The sequence below is a fragment of the Nelumbo lutea genome, chromosome 5, assembly GCF_056320005.1.
Source record: "Nelumbo lutea isolate HS-2025 chromosome 5, American lotus-T2T, whole genome shotgun sequence".
In the NCBI taxonomy this organism is placed as follows: domain Eukaryota; kingdom Viridiplantae; phylum Streptophyta; class Magnoliopsida; order Proteales; family Nelumbonaceae; genus Nelumbo; species Nelumbo lutea.
Window position 1 is genome coordinate 6,421,077 of NC_142688.1, and position 13,033 is coordinate 6,434,109.

The window sequence follows — 13,033 nt, forward strand, 5'->3', positions numbered from 1 at the left end:
ACAGAGCCTGTAGATCCATGGGTTTTGATCCCACCCCTCCTGTGAGCACTCTTTTCTGTTCCTAATTTTATGCTTGACATGAAGTCTTGAAGCAGTTTGAAGTTTAATAATATCTGTTGAATATCTGTTTGTTTAGTACTCATTTTATGTGGTTCCTATGTAGGAACGAGCAAAAGCACAAGAGGAACATAAACGAAACATAATGGAGTACAGACAATTTCTGGAGTCGTGTGACTTTATCAAGGTAAGCTTCTTTAAAATGAGCTTCTTATTTATTATTCACTTCTTAAATTTGATCTTTTTATAAACATCTACCCTTTATTATTCCTTTTTGTTAACAGGCAAACAGTCAATGGCGGAAAGTGCAAGATCGATTGGAGGATGATGAAAGATGCTCCCGTCTTGAAAAAATTGACCGACTGGAAATTTTCCAGGTAAATTCCTCATCTAATTTATGTGTACGTAGGTACAGCATAAGAACAGTGTGGAATCAAGTTCACTGTTAACATTGCATATTGGAGTTCTTTTGTTATGATACCCAATTTGAAGTGTCCTTTTTTATTGTTGCAATTTGCAGTACAAACAAAGTGACTGATTTTGGAATGTTGTTGCAGGAATACATACGCGACTTGGAGAAGGAAGAGGAAGAGCAGAGGAAGATTCAGAAGGTGTGGGGGAAATACCTTTTTTTTATGGTTACTAATAAAAAATACTTTTTCTAGCGGTGGAAATGTGATTATTTTTCACCCTCATTCCATGCAACACAAATGTAGGAACAACTTAGGCGAGCTGAAAGAAAAAACCGAGATGAATTCCGTAAGTTGATGGAAGAACATGTAACTGCTGGGACACTTACTGCCAAAACTCACTGGCGTGACTATTGCATGAAGGTGATGCAGTAGTTTGTTTGGTTTTGAATTCAAGTTCAATGTAACAGGCTTATATAATTGAAGTTGTGTTGCTTCTATATTGGTAATGTTTTTCCTTATCCATTTCTTTGTTTTTTGCAATTCAGGTCAAGGATTTGCCTGCTTATGTGGCAGTGTCCTCAAACACATCTGGATCAACACCAAAAGATTTATTTGAAGATGTTTCAGAAGAACTGGAGAAACAGGTGTTTTTACATTCTACCATGGCCCTGTAGTAGTTTCTTAAGAGTAATGCATTAAAAAAATTAGAAAATTTAACTAAGACACACGCCTGAGCTGAGGTGCAAAGTGCAGAAGGCGCACTAGTTGTGTGCCTTTTCAAAGGGGCTTCTCCTGGGCCTAAGTGACGCATGAGGTATAGATCATAAAAAAAAGTGCCTTGTCTGTGCGCCTGGGCACGTCTGAGGTGTGCTTTTTAAATCACAGGGATCTTTACTGTTTTAAATGCAAATGTAAGTTTAAACTAAAAGCTTTGTTAGATATACAACACCATAAATGTTTATCTATTGACAGATGCAATGTAACTCCTTAATCTGGTCAGTGCAAATTACAACTTTGTAATTCCTTTGTCATGGATATTTGTGGTGAAGAAATATGCATTAAAGTTTCTGTATTGGACTAGAAGGTCTGCTAATGGATTGGTGGATGGACTAGCTAAGCGAGGAGTACATAGAAATCACTTGTATTGGGTTCAATCATAGTTTTCATGGCGTCTTGGCGATTCTGGGTGACATTGGGGTGCCTAGTCTCCTAGGTGATAAGAATTTTATAATATAAAGAATCAACTTTTGGCTAGTTCCCTAGTTTTATATACCATTTGGCATGTATATTAATTAAAAATAAGCAATTCTCTTTATTAAGATTTAAGAACATTAAATTTCCTCTAAAAATGTGGCAACATATTACGTGTAAAAGATAAAAAATCTTGTACATATCTTAATTTCATTATTTTCAAATATAATACTACTATAGTAAGTATTTAATAGAGCAATTTCGTATCAATTAGCAACTAAAGAAGGTTATTAAGTTTATATGATAAGTTTGCAAGATGGAAAGTAAAATAGAAAAAACAAGGATGGAATTTCTGTTTTATTTAATTAGAGAGAGATAATAGAAAAAGAACCACTTTATATTTCTATTATTTCTTTCCTCTTTCTTTCTTTTTCTTTCTTTCTTTCTTTCTTTTTCTCTCCTCAAAACCCTTCGATCTTTTAAATTTCAATGGTAAAACATTATAGCAAAGTATAAGTGATATATATAGCATATAGTAAAATGTATTAACACATGAGTTAATAAGACACAACAATATAAATGATGTTATATAAGGCACCCACCTTGGGTGAGGTGCCCGGCCAAGGGCACCTAGGTGACGCCTTGACAACTATGGGCTCAATTATAACAGGCTGATGCAGTGATTTAAAAGGCGGCACGTAGAATCAGGAATGTAATATGTTTTACATCACATTAGCTACTTGAAGTAATGCAATTGAGGAAAAAAGAGATTTCGGGTTTTTACATGCTCGAAAAATGCTTTATGTGTTTCATTTTATTTTTTAAATTTTCATTTGAATACGCTTTACTTGTTTTGTTTATGTATTTTAATTTTAGATAACAGGTTTTTTAAAACATTTATGTTGAGATTTAAGTTTATATTTTCTATTAATATTATGTTTAATATTTTTTGATTTTTTTTTGAATTTTTGGCATTTTTTAAAATTTCTGACGTTTTTTTGATAATTTTAGAATTTCTTTTGGAATTTTTGCGCCTTGCTTCAAAAAGGCGTGCACGTTGTCTTGCGCCTTGTGCTTCGGGCGCAAATTGCTCTGCGCTTTTAAAACAATGGGCTGATGGGATCTTATTGTTGTAACATGTAAGAACTGGTTGGAAAACTGGTTTTAGGCTGCTACTTGATCTGACAACTTTGTTGCATATTCAAATGAGTAATTATTAATCAAATAGGTTGCATATTTTCGTTTTTAGTTTAGAAACCTATTGTAGATTTCCTAATTTTTATTTTTTGGCAGTATCATGATGACAAGACTCGAATAAAGGATGCAATAAAGTTGGGAAAGGTATTGTTTTTTTTAATTCCCGCTCTTGTTTTATTTCCTCTTTTTATTATTTTATTACATAGTTAACTATTCTAAATGTCTGTTGCTATATTTTCAGATTAGTATCGCATCAACTTGGACGATTGAAGACTTTAAAGCAGCTATAGCTGAGCATGTTGGTTCTCCATCAATATCGGATATCAACTTTAAGGTAAATTTATTTCATTGAAAGTTGATTTACATTTTTTATATCTGTTGCTATATTTTATGTTGGTTCCCCACTAACATTTTTATGTTAGTGGATGCTTGAGTGGACCCCAAATGTTGTTCCTGTGTTATTGTGTTTTTGTGTTAGTGTGTATGCACACACACATGCACATTTTGGCTGAGAATGAGGAATATTATGAACAAAAATGATGCCAAGAAAGAATAAATGTTCCTCACTTAAGAGCTTTAAATTGTATTAGTCTCTATGACTGAATGACTACCTTGTTAATAGTGAAATTCAGCTTCTTATAATCACTATTAAGAGACCAATCCAAGCCATAACCAACTCCATGATGGTTCTGTCTTTTTAGCTATGCTATCCTAAAGATGCAAAAGATGATTATGGTGCGATTTGGGTAAGAAAGGAGTTGCAAATAGGTATGCAGACCTAGTTAAGGATATGTGTGAGGATCGAAAATCAATGTCATAACACCTGTGGGGGAGAGATGCGGTTTTTAGATTTACAATGGGTCTTCTCCAAGGTTCAGCACATAGTCTTTCTTTATTTGCCATAGATGAATTGACTAAACATATTCAAGAGTTACAATGGGTCTTCCTTTTAGATGAAAATTAGATTAATGGAAACTGTATTAGAAATAGGAGGTGAAATAAGTAGAACTAAAACAGAATATATGCGGTATAAATTAGAATAATAGGTGCGTAAACCATGGTACGCTTAGGATTGTGCACCAGGATAAAATGCAATGTGATATTTTCAATTACCTTGGTTCAATAATTCATAACAAAGTAGAGATCGAGGAGGATGTTGCACATAGAATTAGAGCAGGATGGGCAAAACGAACGGTGTGCCTGAGGTGATAGGTGAATATTACTTTGGCTAAAAGGAAAATTCTATAAAATGTAAGTCCAACTCAGTGATTTAAAGGGTGTGCCTGAGGTGAACATACGGGGCACATTTTATGGTATGCATCTTGTGGTCCTTGCATAGGCCTCAGGTGCAACATTTCAAAAGGCACGCGCCTGATGCACCTAGGTTTGCGCTTGGTGCAGTTTGCAGTTCAGCACCGGCGTTCACCTTTGCTAATGTTGTTCATTCATTCATCCTAATAGAAGATATTTTTTAAAGTCAAATAATATTATAAAATCCTTTTGTTCAGATTAAAAATTTAAGACCCTAACAATGACTTGTTTGTGCTTGACTCAAGGGGCTTGGTACAATGGCGGCTCGTAGAATCAGGAATACAAAATGTTAAACAACATGTTAACTATTTGAAGAAATGCAATTGGGAAAAAAATAAAGTGATTGAAAGTTTCACATGCTTGAATATGTTTTATATGTTATGTTTGATTTTATTTTTTACATTTTCATTTTCAATATTTTTTACGTGTTATGTTTGTATTTTAATTTTTGATAATAGTGTTTTTAAAACATTCATTTTAAAAATTAATATTTTAAATTAATATGTTTAATAATTTTAATTTTCTGCATTTTTTTTTAATTTGTGGCATTTTTGCACCTTGTTGAGTAGATGCAGATCAATGTTTTAAAAGCGCAAGGCCCGTAAAAGGTGTAAAGGTCAATTTGCGCTTGAGGCGCAAGGCGAGGCACGTGCCTTTTTTGAAGTATGGCACAAAAAACAAAAAACGCTAAAAAAGTCATAAAATTCAATAAAATAAAAATATTAAACACAATATTAATAAAAATATAAACTTAAAATTTAAAATAAATGTTTTAAAAAACCATTTATCTAAATTTAAAATCCATAAACATAAGATGTAAAGCATAATCGGATGAGAATTTAAAAATAAAATGAAAATATAAAACATTTTCAAGCATGTAAAACCTCTAATTTGTTTTTTCACTCAATTGCATTACTTCAAGTAGCTAATGAAATGTAAAACATATTACACTTTTGATTCTACGAACCGCCTTTGTGCCACGCCCCTCGAGGCAAGCCCAAACAAGTCCATGTTAGGTGTTAAATTCTTAGTTCTCACACAAAAAATAATGAATTTAAAATTTTAATTGCTATTTAAGAAAATATTTTATTAGGATGAATCAATGACAACATTAGCAAACAGGGGTTCTCAAAGCAAAAAGGCGTCAAATTTTCAGAAGGCGCATGCCTTGTCTGAGGCACAAGGCGCATGCGTGTGCCTTTAGAAAGGGCTGCGCCTAGGACCTAGGCGAGGCACATACCCTAAAATGTGCCTAGGCATGCCTTTTAAATCACTGACACAGATCACCTTGTTCTTTGTGCCTTGAGTTCTTCTGTGATGGTTCCTGCTTTGTGCCTACCATTTGTTACTTTCTGTTGGTCATGTTTAACTTTTTGCCTATGCTATGAATTTAATTCCACGTCCAACATTGCTTGCAGCTTGTGTTTGACGAGCTACTGGAAAGGATCAAGGAGAAAGAGGAAAAGGAAGCTAAAAAGCGTCAACGTTTGGCTGATGATTTTTCTGAACTACTACACTCCATTAAGGTATGAGAAGCTTTTGCATTAGTGAGTGGTATTGACATTGTCACTATTCAATGCTTTGGTTAAGAGTGGCTTTTAGTTTGTTTTATTTGATTCCAACTGCTTTGATCTACAGGAAATTACTGCATCCTCTAAATGGGAAGAGTCCAAACCACTATTTGAGGATAGCCAAGAGTATAGGTATGCATACTAATTACATTAATGGCATTAGTTGTTGGACAAACTAGCTAGTTAATGCATTTATTCGTTTGCTGGTGAAATGCACTTTTTTAGATCCATTTCGGATGAGAATTTTAGAAGGGAGATCTTTGAGGAGTATATAATACACTTGCAAGGGAAGGCAAAAGAGAAGGAGCGGAAGCGTGAGGAGGAAAAGGTACCTGAATTATATCAGCGCCTCTTGGACTGTTCGTTTCATTAACATGTTTGATATTTCATATATCATAAATTTTCCGTTTTTTCATTTTTTTATTTGTAGGTAGCTAGATATTGTGCAGATGTTCAGGGCCTTTAGGCATTGTTATCTGAAATAAGAATGAGGAACAGTGCTAATAAAACTTACTATTGCAGACTAATCATATAATATTGAAGTTAAAAGGTCATTACTAATCATGGTCCCAGCTATCTGAGGTCTTAGGATGGGTTGACTGGATATGGTGGTGTACTGGTAAAACACAAAAACGAACAAATATTGGTATTATAAAAGAAACTTAAAAGCATAGGTAGCATTTATGTGGGGTCCACATGTGTTGAGTATTATGAGACAAGGCGAACCAGCAATAATGTGTGATTATAAACCTATTGAAGATTGGATTTACATTGCTTTGTTTCAATGAACTAGTGATAAAGTTATTTCTTGAGAGTTACCTTTTGTATGCCACAAATTAGGTTCTTGCACTTGGTACTTTCATTCATGATTGAGTTGCCGCATGGGGGGGATGATTCATCATGGTTTTATTTTTGATTCTTCATTTTTTGCGTAGGGGACATCTGGTCATCCAGTGTTTACTTGCATCTTTTACATTTGTCAACATATGGTTCTGTCAAATAATTCAAACCTGAATATTTATGCTTTTTGTACTGATTGTGCATCTAAATAGACCACCTTTTGGATGTTATTTTTTCTAAATTTTGAGTTTGGTTTCAAGTGAAAGCAAGCTTTCTTGGCTGCACTGGACTTCTCCATTTTTTTTGGTAAAAGAGGATACGAGACGCAGCGAACGCAAAGGAGAAAACAATTCATTCACTGAACTTCTCCATTTAGCTGTACTAGATGTAAATTGGTTTCTAGTTGTGCCAAGGATGTTTTTGTTCTGAAAAAGCCAATGCTAATATTTCCTCTAAATTTATTGTAAAAATAAGAGGTCGCACGTAGTAATTGTTCTTTTCAATTGATCATGAATTTTAAGTGTACTTATTCATTTTTGGTGGTTTATCTCACTTATTAGCTAGTTTATTTGTTTATTTTTTCAGTTATTTAATGAATTTGTCAACTCTAGAGACAGAAATACTGTGAAATTAAGAAAATAACCTATTGTCTGAACTTCTTTGACTTGTAGGTCAAAAAAGAAAAGGAAAGAGAGGAGAAAGAAAAGCGGAAAGAAAAAGAAAGAAAGGAAAAAGAGAAAGAACGTGAGAGAGAAAAAGGAAAAGAGAGATCTAAAAAGGATGATACAGAGAATGAAAACATTGATGTAACTGACATTCATGTCTCCAAAGAGGACAAGAAAAGGGAGAAAGACAAGGACCGGGACAAGGACAGGGATAAAGACAAAGACAGGAAACATCGTAAACGCCACCATAGTACAGCAGATGATGTGAGCTCTGAAAAGGATGAGAAAGAGGATTCAAAGAAGTCCCGTAGACATAACAGTGACCGCAAAAAATCAAGGAAGGTACGGTGATGAGTTTTGTTATTAATCCCTTTCTATTTTATGGGATATGAAATCTGGTTTTTTAATTTGTATTTGAGCATAGTTGGGAGGATTTTAATTTTATGTTTTATCTGGTGCAGCTTGCATACACACCTGAATCAGATAGTGAAAGCAGGCATAAGAGACATAAAAGGGACCACCGGGATGGTTCCCGTAGAAATGGTGCTTATGAGGAGCTTGAAGATGGGGAACTTGGAGAGGATGGGGAAATCCGGTAGTTCCCTTTGTCCTATCCGTTACTGATTCCTTTTCCTGCTTTTGTTGTTTTCCTTTTCTTCCCATCTTTCTCCACTCAAAAATATTAATATTAACAGTTTACTTGATTACATTTGGTAGATATCATGATCAGTATATATATGTTTTTCATACATCCATATAGTTGCTTTTTTAATTGGCCATGCTTCCAAAATTCCTTTTACAGTGATTCCTTTAAATTTCTTGATGAGTTGATGGCTTTGTTTATTCTGTTGTCTCAATAGATTAGTATCAAGTCCAAGATAATTTTCTAATTTGAGAGGGGTTGCAAGGTTGGATACATGACTTGCTAGATTGGATTGGAATACACTTCCAAATAAGTACATATTGCCCTATTTTATGCAGAAATATATAGTACCTACTGGGTCAGGTTCTGCAATTTTTACATTGACTTGTACTACTAGATGTTGGGTCACTTTTTTTGTATGAAATCAAAACTTCCTAAGATCTCTTGTTTGTGCAAATAATAAAGAACCTGTTGCAGTTCTAGTATGTCTCTGCTTTACTGGATTTTGGAAATTCAGCTATTTGGTTAAGTTTCTGAAACATTTATAGGAAGGGATGAATATATATATATTATTATATGGGGTAAATGATCATTCCCACATTCATCTTCTAGTAGCTGGATAGACACTGTAAATTAGAGTATTTTTTTTTGATTCTTCACCTTGATTAATGCCTTTTTTTAATTAAATTTCTCAAAAATAACTTGTGGCATGGTGGTAATAGTGGAGAGTTGCTGGTTATTTTTGTCATTGGAAAGCATGTGAAATGAACCATCCAATTGGCATGTTCACATGATTTGGACTTGTTTTATGGAACTCCATGCCATGCTACTGGGTGGTTACCAGACTGCTGGATATTTTCATATTTATTTTGGATTTCAAATTAATGTTTGTTTGAACAAATGTAGTACTTAAGCAAGATTTTGATCCAACCCGATTTGTATAAATTGGATTCAGTGATATCATTAAAAGAATCAAATTTGAATCAGCAAACAGGATTGATTTACTTATTGGATCAAATTCAGATGGATCCAATTTGATTTGATAAGATCCCATTCAACCTGATTATAATATATGTCTAATATTTATTTATTTATTTATTTTAGTACATTTATTTCCAATTTGAGAGGACTAATTAATGTTTGTTTGAACAAATGTATTACTTAAGAAAGATTTTGATCCAGCCGGATTTCTATAAATCAAATTTGAATCAGCAAACAGGATTGATTTACTTATTGGATCAAATTCAGATGGATCCAATTTGATTTGATAAGATCCCATTCAACCTGATTATAATATATGCCTAATATTTATTTATTTATTTATTTCCAATTTGAGAGGACAGTTATGGTCTCTTTCTATATATAAATATGTTTTAGACGTCATGTATTTGCATTAAATGTTAAGCTTGTTTTGTTTTCTTCTCAATCATTAAGAACAAAAAGAAAACTTTGAAAGGTCTACAATTGCCACTGCCTCTCTGATTGAATACTGAGAACTAGAAATGAGAACCCTTTTCATTAACAGTCATTCTTTCCATTGGATGAGAATGGAACACTAATGCGTCTCATCATCATTTTGTTTCTCTCCCTCTCTTGTAAACTTGTCTCCAACTAGGCTTCCGGACACACATTTTAGCGGATCCCAACTATTTTAAGAGCATGACATGATGATTTATGTCACAGCAAGTGGTTGTTTTCCCCTTTTTTTTCTTGTGTGTCTTGTAGCCTTTCTGAGTACAGGACGATTTCTCCATCTGGGTTTTCTTCTGGGTCGGGTTTCCTTGAAGTGTGCTTCATTTTTAATGGGAAATTCAGTGCCATTTAGTGCTGGAAAGGATGAACCTGTGCATCTCTAAGGAAGGGCATGTTGGGGACGGTCTTTGCTGCAGATTGAAGAGAATCTACTAGAGGAAGGGGTTGAAAATCATGGCTAGAGGTTAGAATTCTGTGTAGGACAGAGGTGAAGCAAATTCTTTGGAAGTAGGCTTGGTCAAAAAGGCATCAGGATTAGTTTCAACTAAAAAAAATTGAAGTCTCGCCAGGGAGGAGGAGGAAAAAGGAATAGGATAAAGTTTGCTGAAGGGAATGAAGGTGAAGTTGGGAAGGAGGACGTGGGGAAGGTGACTGTTGATAGAGTGGGGAAAGGCGAATGATCGGGAGATTTGAAAAAAAAATTGTTGATGAGGAAGTTCAGGTTGAGGACGTAAAGGAAAGGAGGAGTGTAGAAGAGATTCCAAAAGAACATTACACTGAGAAGGGAAGATTGGAAGAGTGGGTATTGATCGACTGGTTGACAGACAAGTGGCAATTGGGATGTCTCTCAGCCTTTTATTTTGGGGGGAGCTGGGGTGGTGAGGAAGGCAGTTGAACACTTGAAAGAAAAAAAAACAGAAGGGAAGAATATAACAAAAGGAAAGCAGTTGGGGAATGGGGGAGGTTTGGGAGGAAGGTGATGACAGGGAAGAATAATATGTTGATGAAGAATGAGAGTATTCGTTTTTTTCCCATTAACTAATTTGTTTACTATAAAAAAATCTCTTGGAGCTGCTGTGTGTTTATCAAAATTCCTGTTGAAGAACAAACAACACTAAAATTTCTAATGATACACCTTCACAAAAATGTTTTCTATAGGAGTTTCTTTGTTCCAGTCTTCCCTTTAACTATTATTCCGTTTTTTCTTCCCAAAGAAATATTCCCTAGTTCATCTCTACATATTTTTACCTCTGTCTATAATTTAGAGACTAGAAGCACCGAGTAAACATCCTATAATCAACGGTGGACTGAGGTATCCAAATATAGAACAGAATATTTTTTTATCAATAACAGATGGCGAAAAGAATAACTCCAAATACTAGATTTGAATGGATACGAGATTGGGAATTAGAATATATTTTTTCACTAGTATTGATTTTTATGTGTATTACCTACCTATAAACAAAAATCCTCATTTTAGCTGGCATTGGCATGCCTCAAATTGCTTTGATAGGTAATGCCCATTGAGAAGAACAATTGAAGTATAATATCTTAAAGTGAAGCATAATTAAACAAAACCTGAGGAACTAATCAATCCGTTTTATTAGATTACCAGATATGCAGGAAATCATTCTCATCAGCTAGTTACAAAACAAGCCATGTTATTAAATCGGCAGCGAGTCAAAAACCCCTTAAGTAGGCACCTAGCCCCATCTGCTCACCCTCTCTTGGTAACCCTTTTTTGTCTTGTCTCAATTCCATTGCCAACTTTATATTTCCACTACCTGTCATAATCACTTCTTATCCATTGTATAATTACCTATAACCCCCTTCAACTATAATTTTTATGTAATGCTGAAAGTACAGCCTATATTTCTGCCTGAGAAGATTCACCAGAACCGACTGGCCTGGGAGTATATGGCTATGTAAAAACTGTTGAACTTTGAATGGCCACCTTTTCTAGTTGACAGATAGGTTCTAATACTACTGTTCCAATTCTCCCAGACTTGTAATTTCTGTGCCATCTTTTTTTTCCCTTATTTCAGCAACTAGAACTAATTACAATTCTTTTTGCTACCATCTAACGAAATTCTGCTTTTCTCTTGAACATGCTCCAGAGATTCTCTCGAGAAACTTGCTAATTATGAAACTATTTATGGCCATAGGTAGGATGGACACTAAATAAACAGAAATTTACTTGAGCATTTCTTGTGATCTACCAAGGCATGGATGACTGGGGGGGTGTGATCATGGGGAAATTGTTCCAGGGGGATCTTGGGTGAAGGGGATTCGATCTGTAAATTGGTTTCCTTTTTGCCTTGGAATGGTAGCTTAGTGGAGGTGGGCATCATTTGTGGTTTTGATATTGATTTGTGAGGTTTAAGAATATTTTCTTATTTTCCATGCAAGTGTTGTAATTTGCAGGCATTGTCCTTTCTTATTTACTTTTTCATTATGAAAGGTTTTTCTATTGATTGATAAATATTCTTTTGATTCATCATATCTCTGGACGTAGGCGTAGCCATGAAGGCCATGATTTTATGACCTGTAGAATGATAACTAAGTGGTTAATGCAATAGTGGGCACTTGTAATCGGTTCAGTAAGGCCTCTGTCTTGTTTCTGATTTGCAGAAGAGGAGGCAACTAGTCACGAAGAAGCTAGAAATATACGCTAGTTTTTTCTTACTTGCCCTCTTCCCTCTTCCATCTCTTCCCTGAGATGATAGGAGTTGTGGGTTGAAGAGAGATTGGGGAAACCATCATTAGAAATAATGCTAGATTAGGTGCCTTCGAATTTTTCCAGGAAATTATGAAATATTTCTTTCGTAGTGTGACGGTCTGTTTTATGGGAAAAAAGGGAGACTAGTCACAAAGATGCTAAAAATATAGGCTACTTTTTCCTTGCTTCGTCCCCACTTCCATCTCCTCTGATAGCACCTGGGTCACCCACTCGATTATGATAGGAGTTGTCGGCTCAAGACATAACCGGTAAAGTCGTTGGAAAAAAAATGCAAGATTAGGAGCTTTCGAGGTTTTTTTTTTTTTTTAATTCAGGCTATAATGAGATATTTCTTTCATTGTGTGACGGTCTGAGGCAATCTCCTTGGAAGAAACCCGGATTGTTGACTGCTTATTTCAGATGCATGTGAGGCTTATGCAGGGCTAGCTAATTACGATGTCAACCGCACTCTTGCTGGGGTGATTTTATGATTCCATGACGAAGCTAACCTCGTCTTCTCTTGCAGTTTAGGAATTCAAGATTTGTTCACATAAATTGTTTATTATAATTCATTAATAAAGTGCGGAGACTACAAAGTTTGTGAATTGCTGATTATAAGTCATTGTTAATGGAATATATCATGGTCACACAATATACGCCGTTCTTTTTCGTCCGAATTTTTTGACGATCACTCCAGCAGAGGTTTATGTTACTGTCTGTTGAATTTTAATATCATCCATCGTCACAAATGTTGATTATATTCCAAATTTGCAGAATTTATAACATTACTTATAAATGCGTTAATTGTAATCATTCGTATTTATTTACTGAAATATTCTATTTACTCAAACCTGCCAAATTAATAATAATATGGTTGGGTTGGGTAGTGTACCAACCCTACCATATTCACCAACCCTTTGGTAGGGCGGTCAATGGGTCCGGGCTATCCGATA

At 34.8% G+C, this 13,033-nt stretch overlaps 1 protein-coding gene across 4 annotated transcripts in view; it reads left to right on the forward strand.

The window, feature by feature from the left end:
• Positions 1 to 11,843, forward strand: part of PRP40A (pre-mRNA-processing protein 40A) — a 32,764-nt gene extending 20,921 nt beyond the window's left edge. The window contains exons 18-30 of one of the 4 annotated variants that reach the window (XM_088942891.1): positions 164 to 244; positions 342 to 434; positions 615 to 668; positions 774 to 890; positions 1,016 to 1,114; positions 2,955 to 3,002; positions 3,100 to 3,192; positions 5,588 to 5,695; positions 5,808 to 5,872; positions 5,966 to 6,068; positions 7,252 to 7,587; positions 7,707 to 7,840; positions 11,479 to 11,843. In XM_088942891.1, the coding sequence (XP_088799017.1) occupies positions 164 to 244; positions 342 to 434; positions 615 to 668; positions 774 to 890; positions 1,016 to 1,114; positions 2,955 to 3,002; positions 3,100 to 3,192; positions 5,588 to 5,695; positions 5,808 to 5,872; positions 5,966 to 6,068; positions 7,252 to 7,587; positions 7,707 to 7,840; positions 11,479 to 11,530 (1,383 nt within the window). In that variant the 3' untranslated portion in view covers positions 11,531 to 11,843. Of the gene's footprint in view, positions 1 to 163; positions 245 to 341; positions 435 to 614; positions 669 to 773; positions 891 to 1,015; positions 1,115 to 2,954; positions 3,003 to 3,099; positions 3,193 to 5,587; positions 5,696 to 5,807; positions 5,873 to 5,965; positions 6,069 to 7,251; positions 7,588 to 7,706; positions 8,045 to 8,105; positions 8,374 to 11,478 lie in introns of those variants that run through there. The other 3 variants (XM_088942894.1, XM_088942892.1, XM_088942893.1) reach the window with 3 other exon arrangements.
• The last annotated feature ends 1,190 nt before the right edge of the window (positions 11,844 to 13,033 follow it).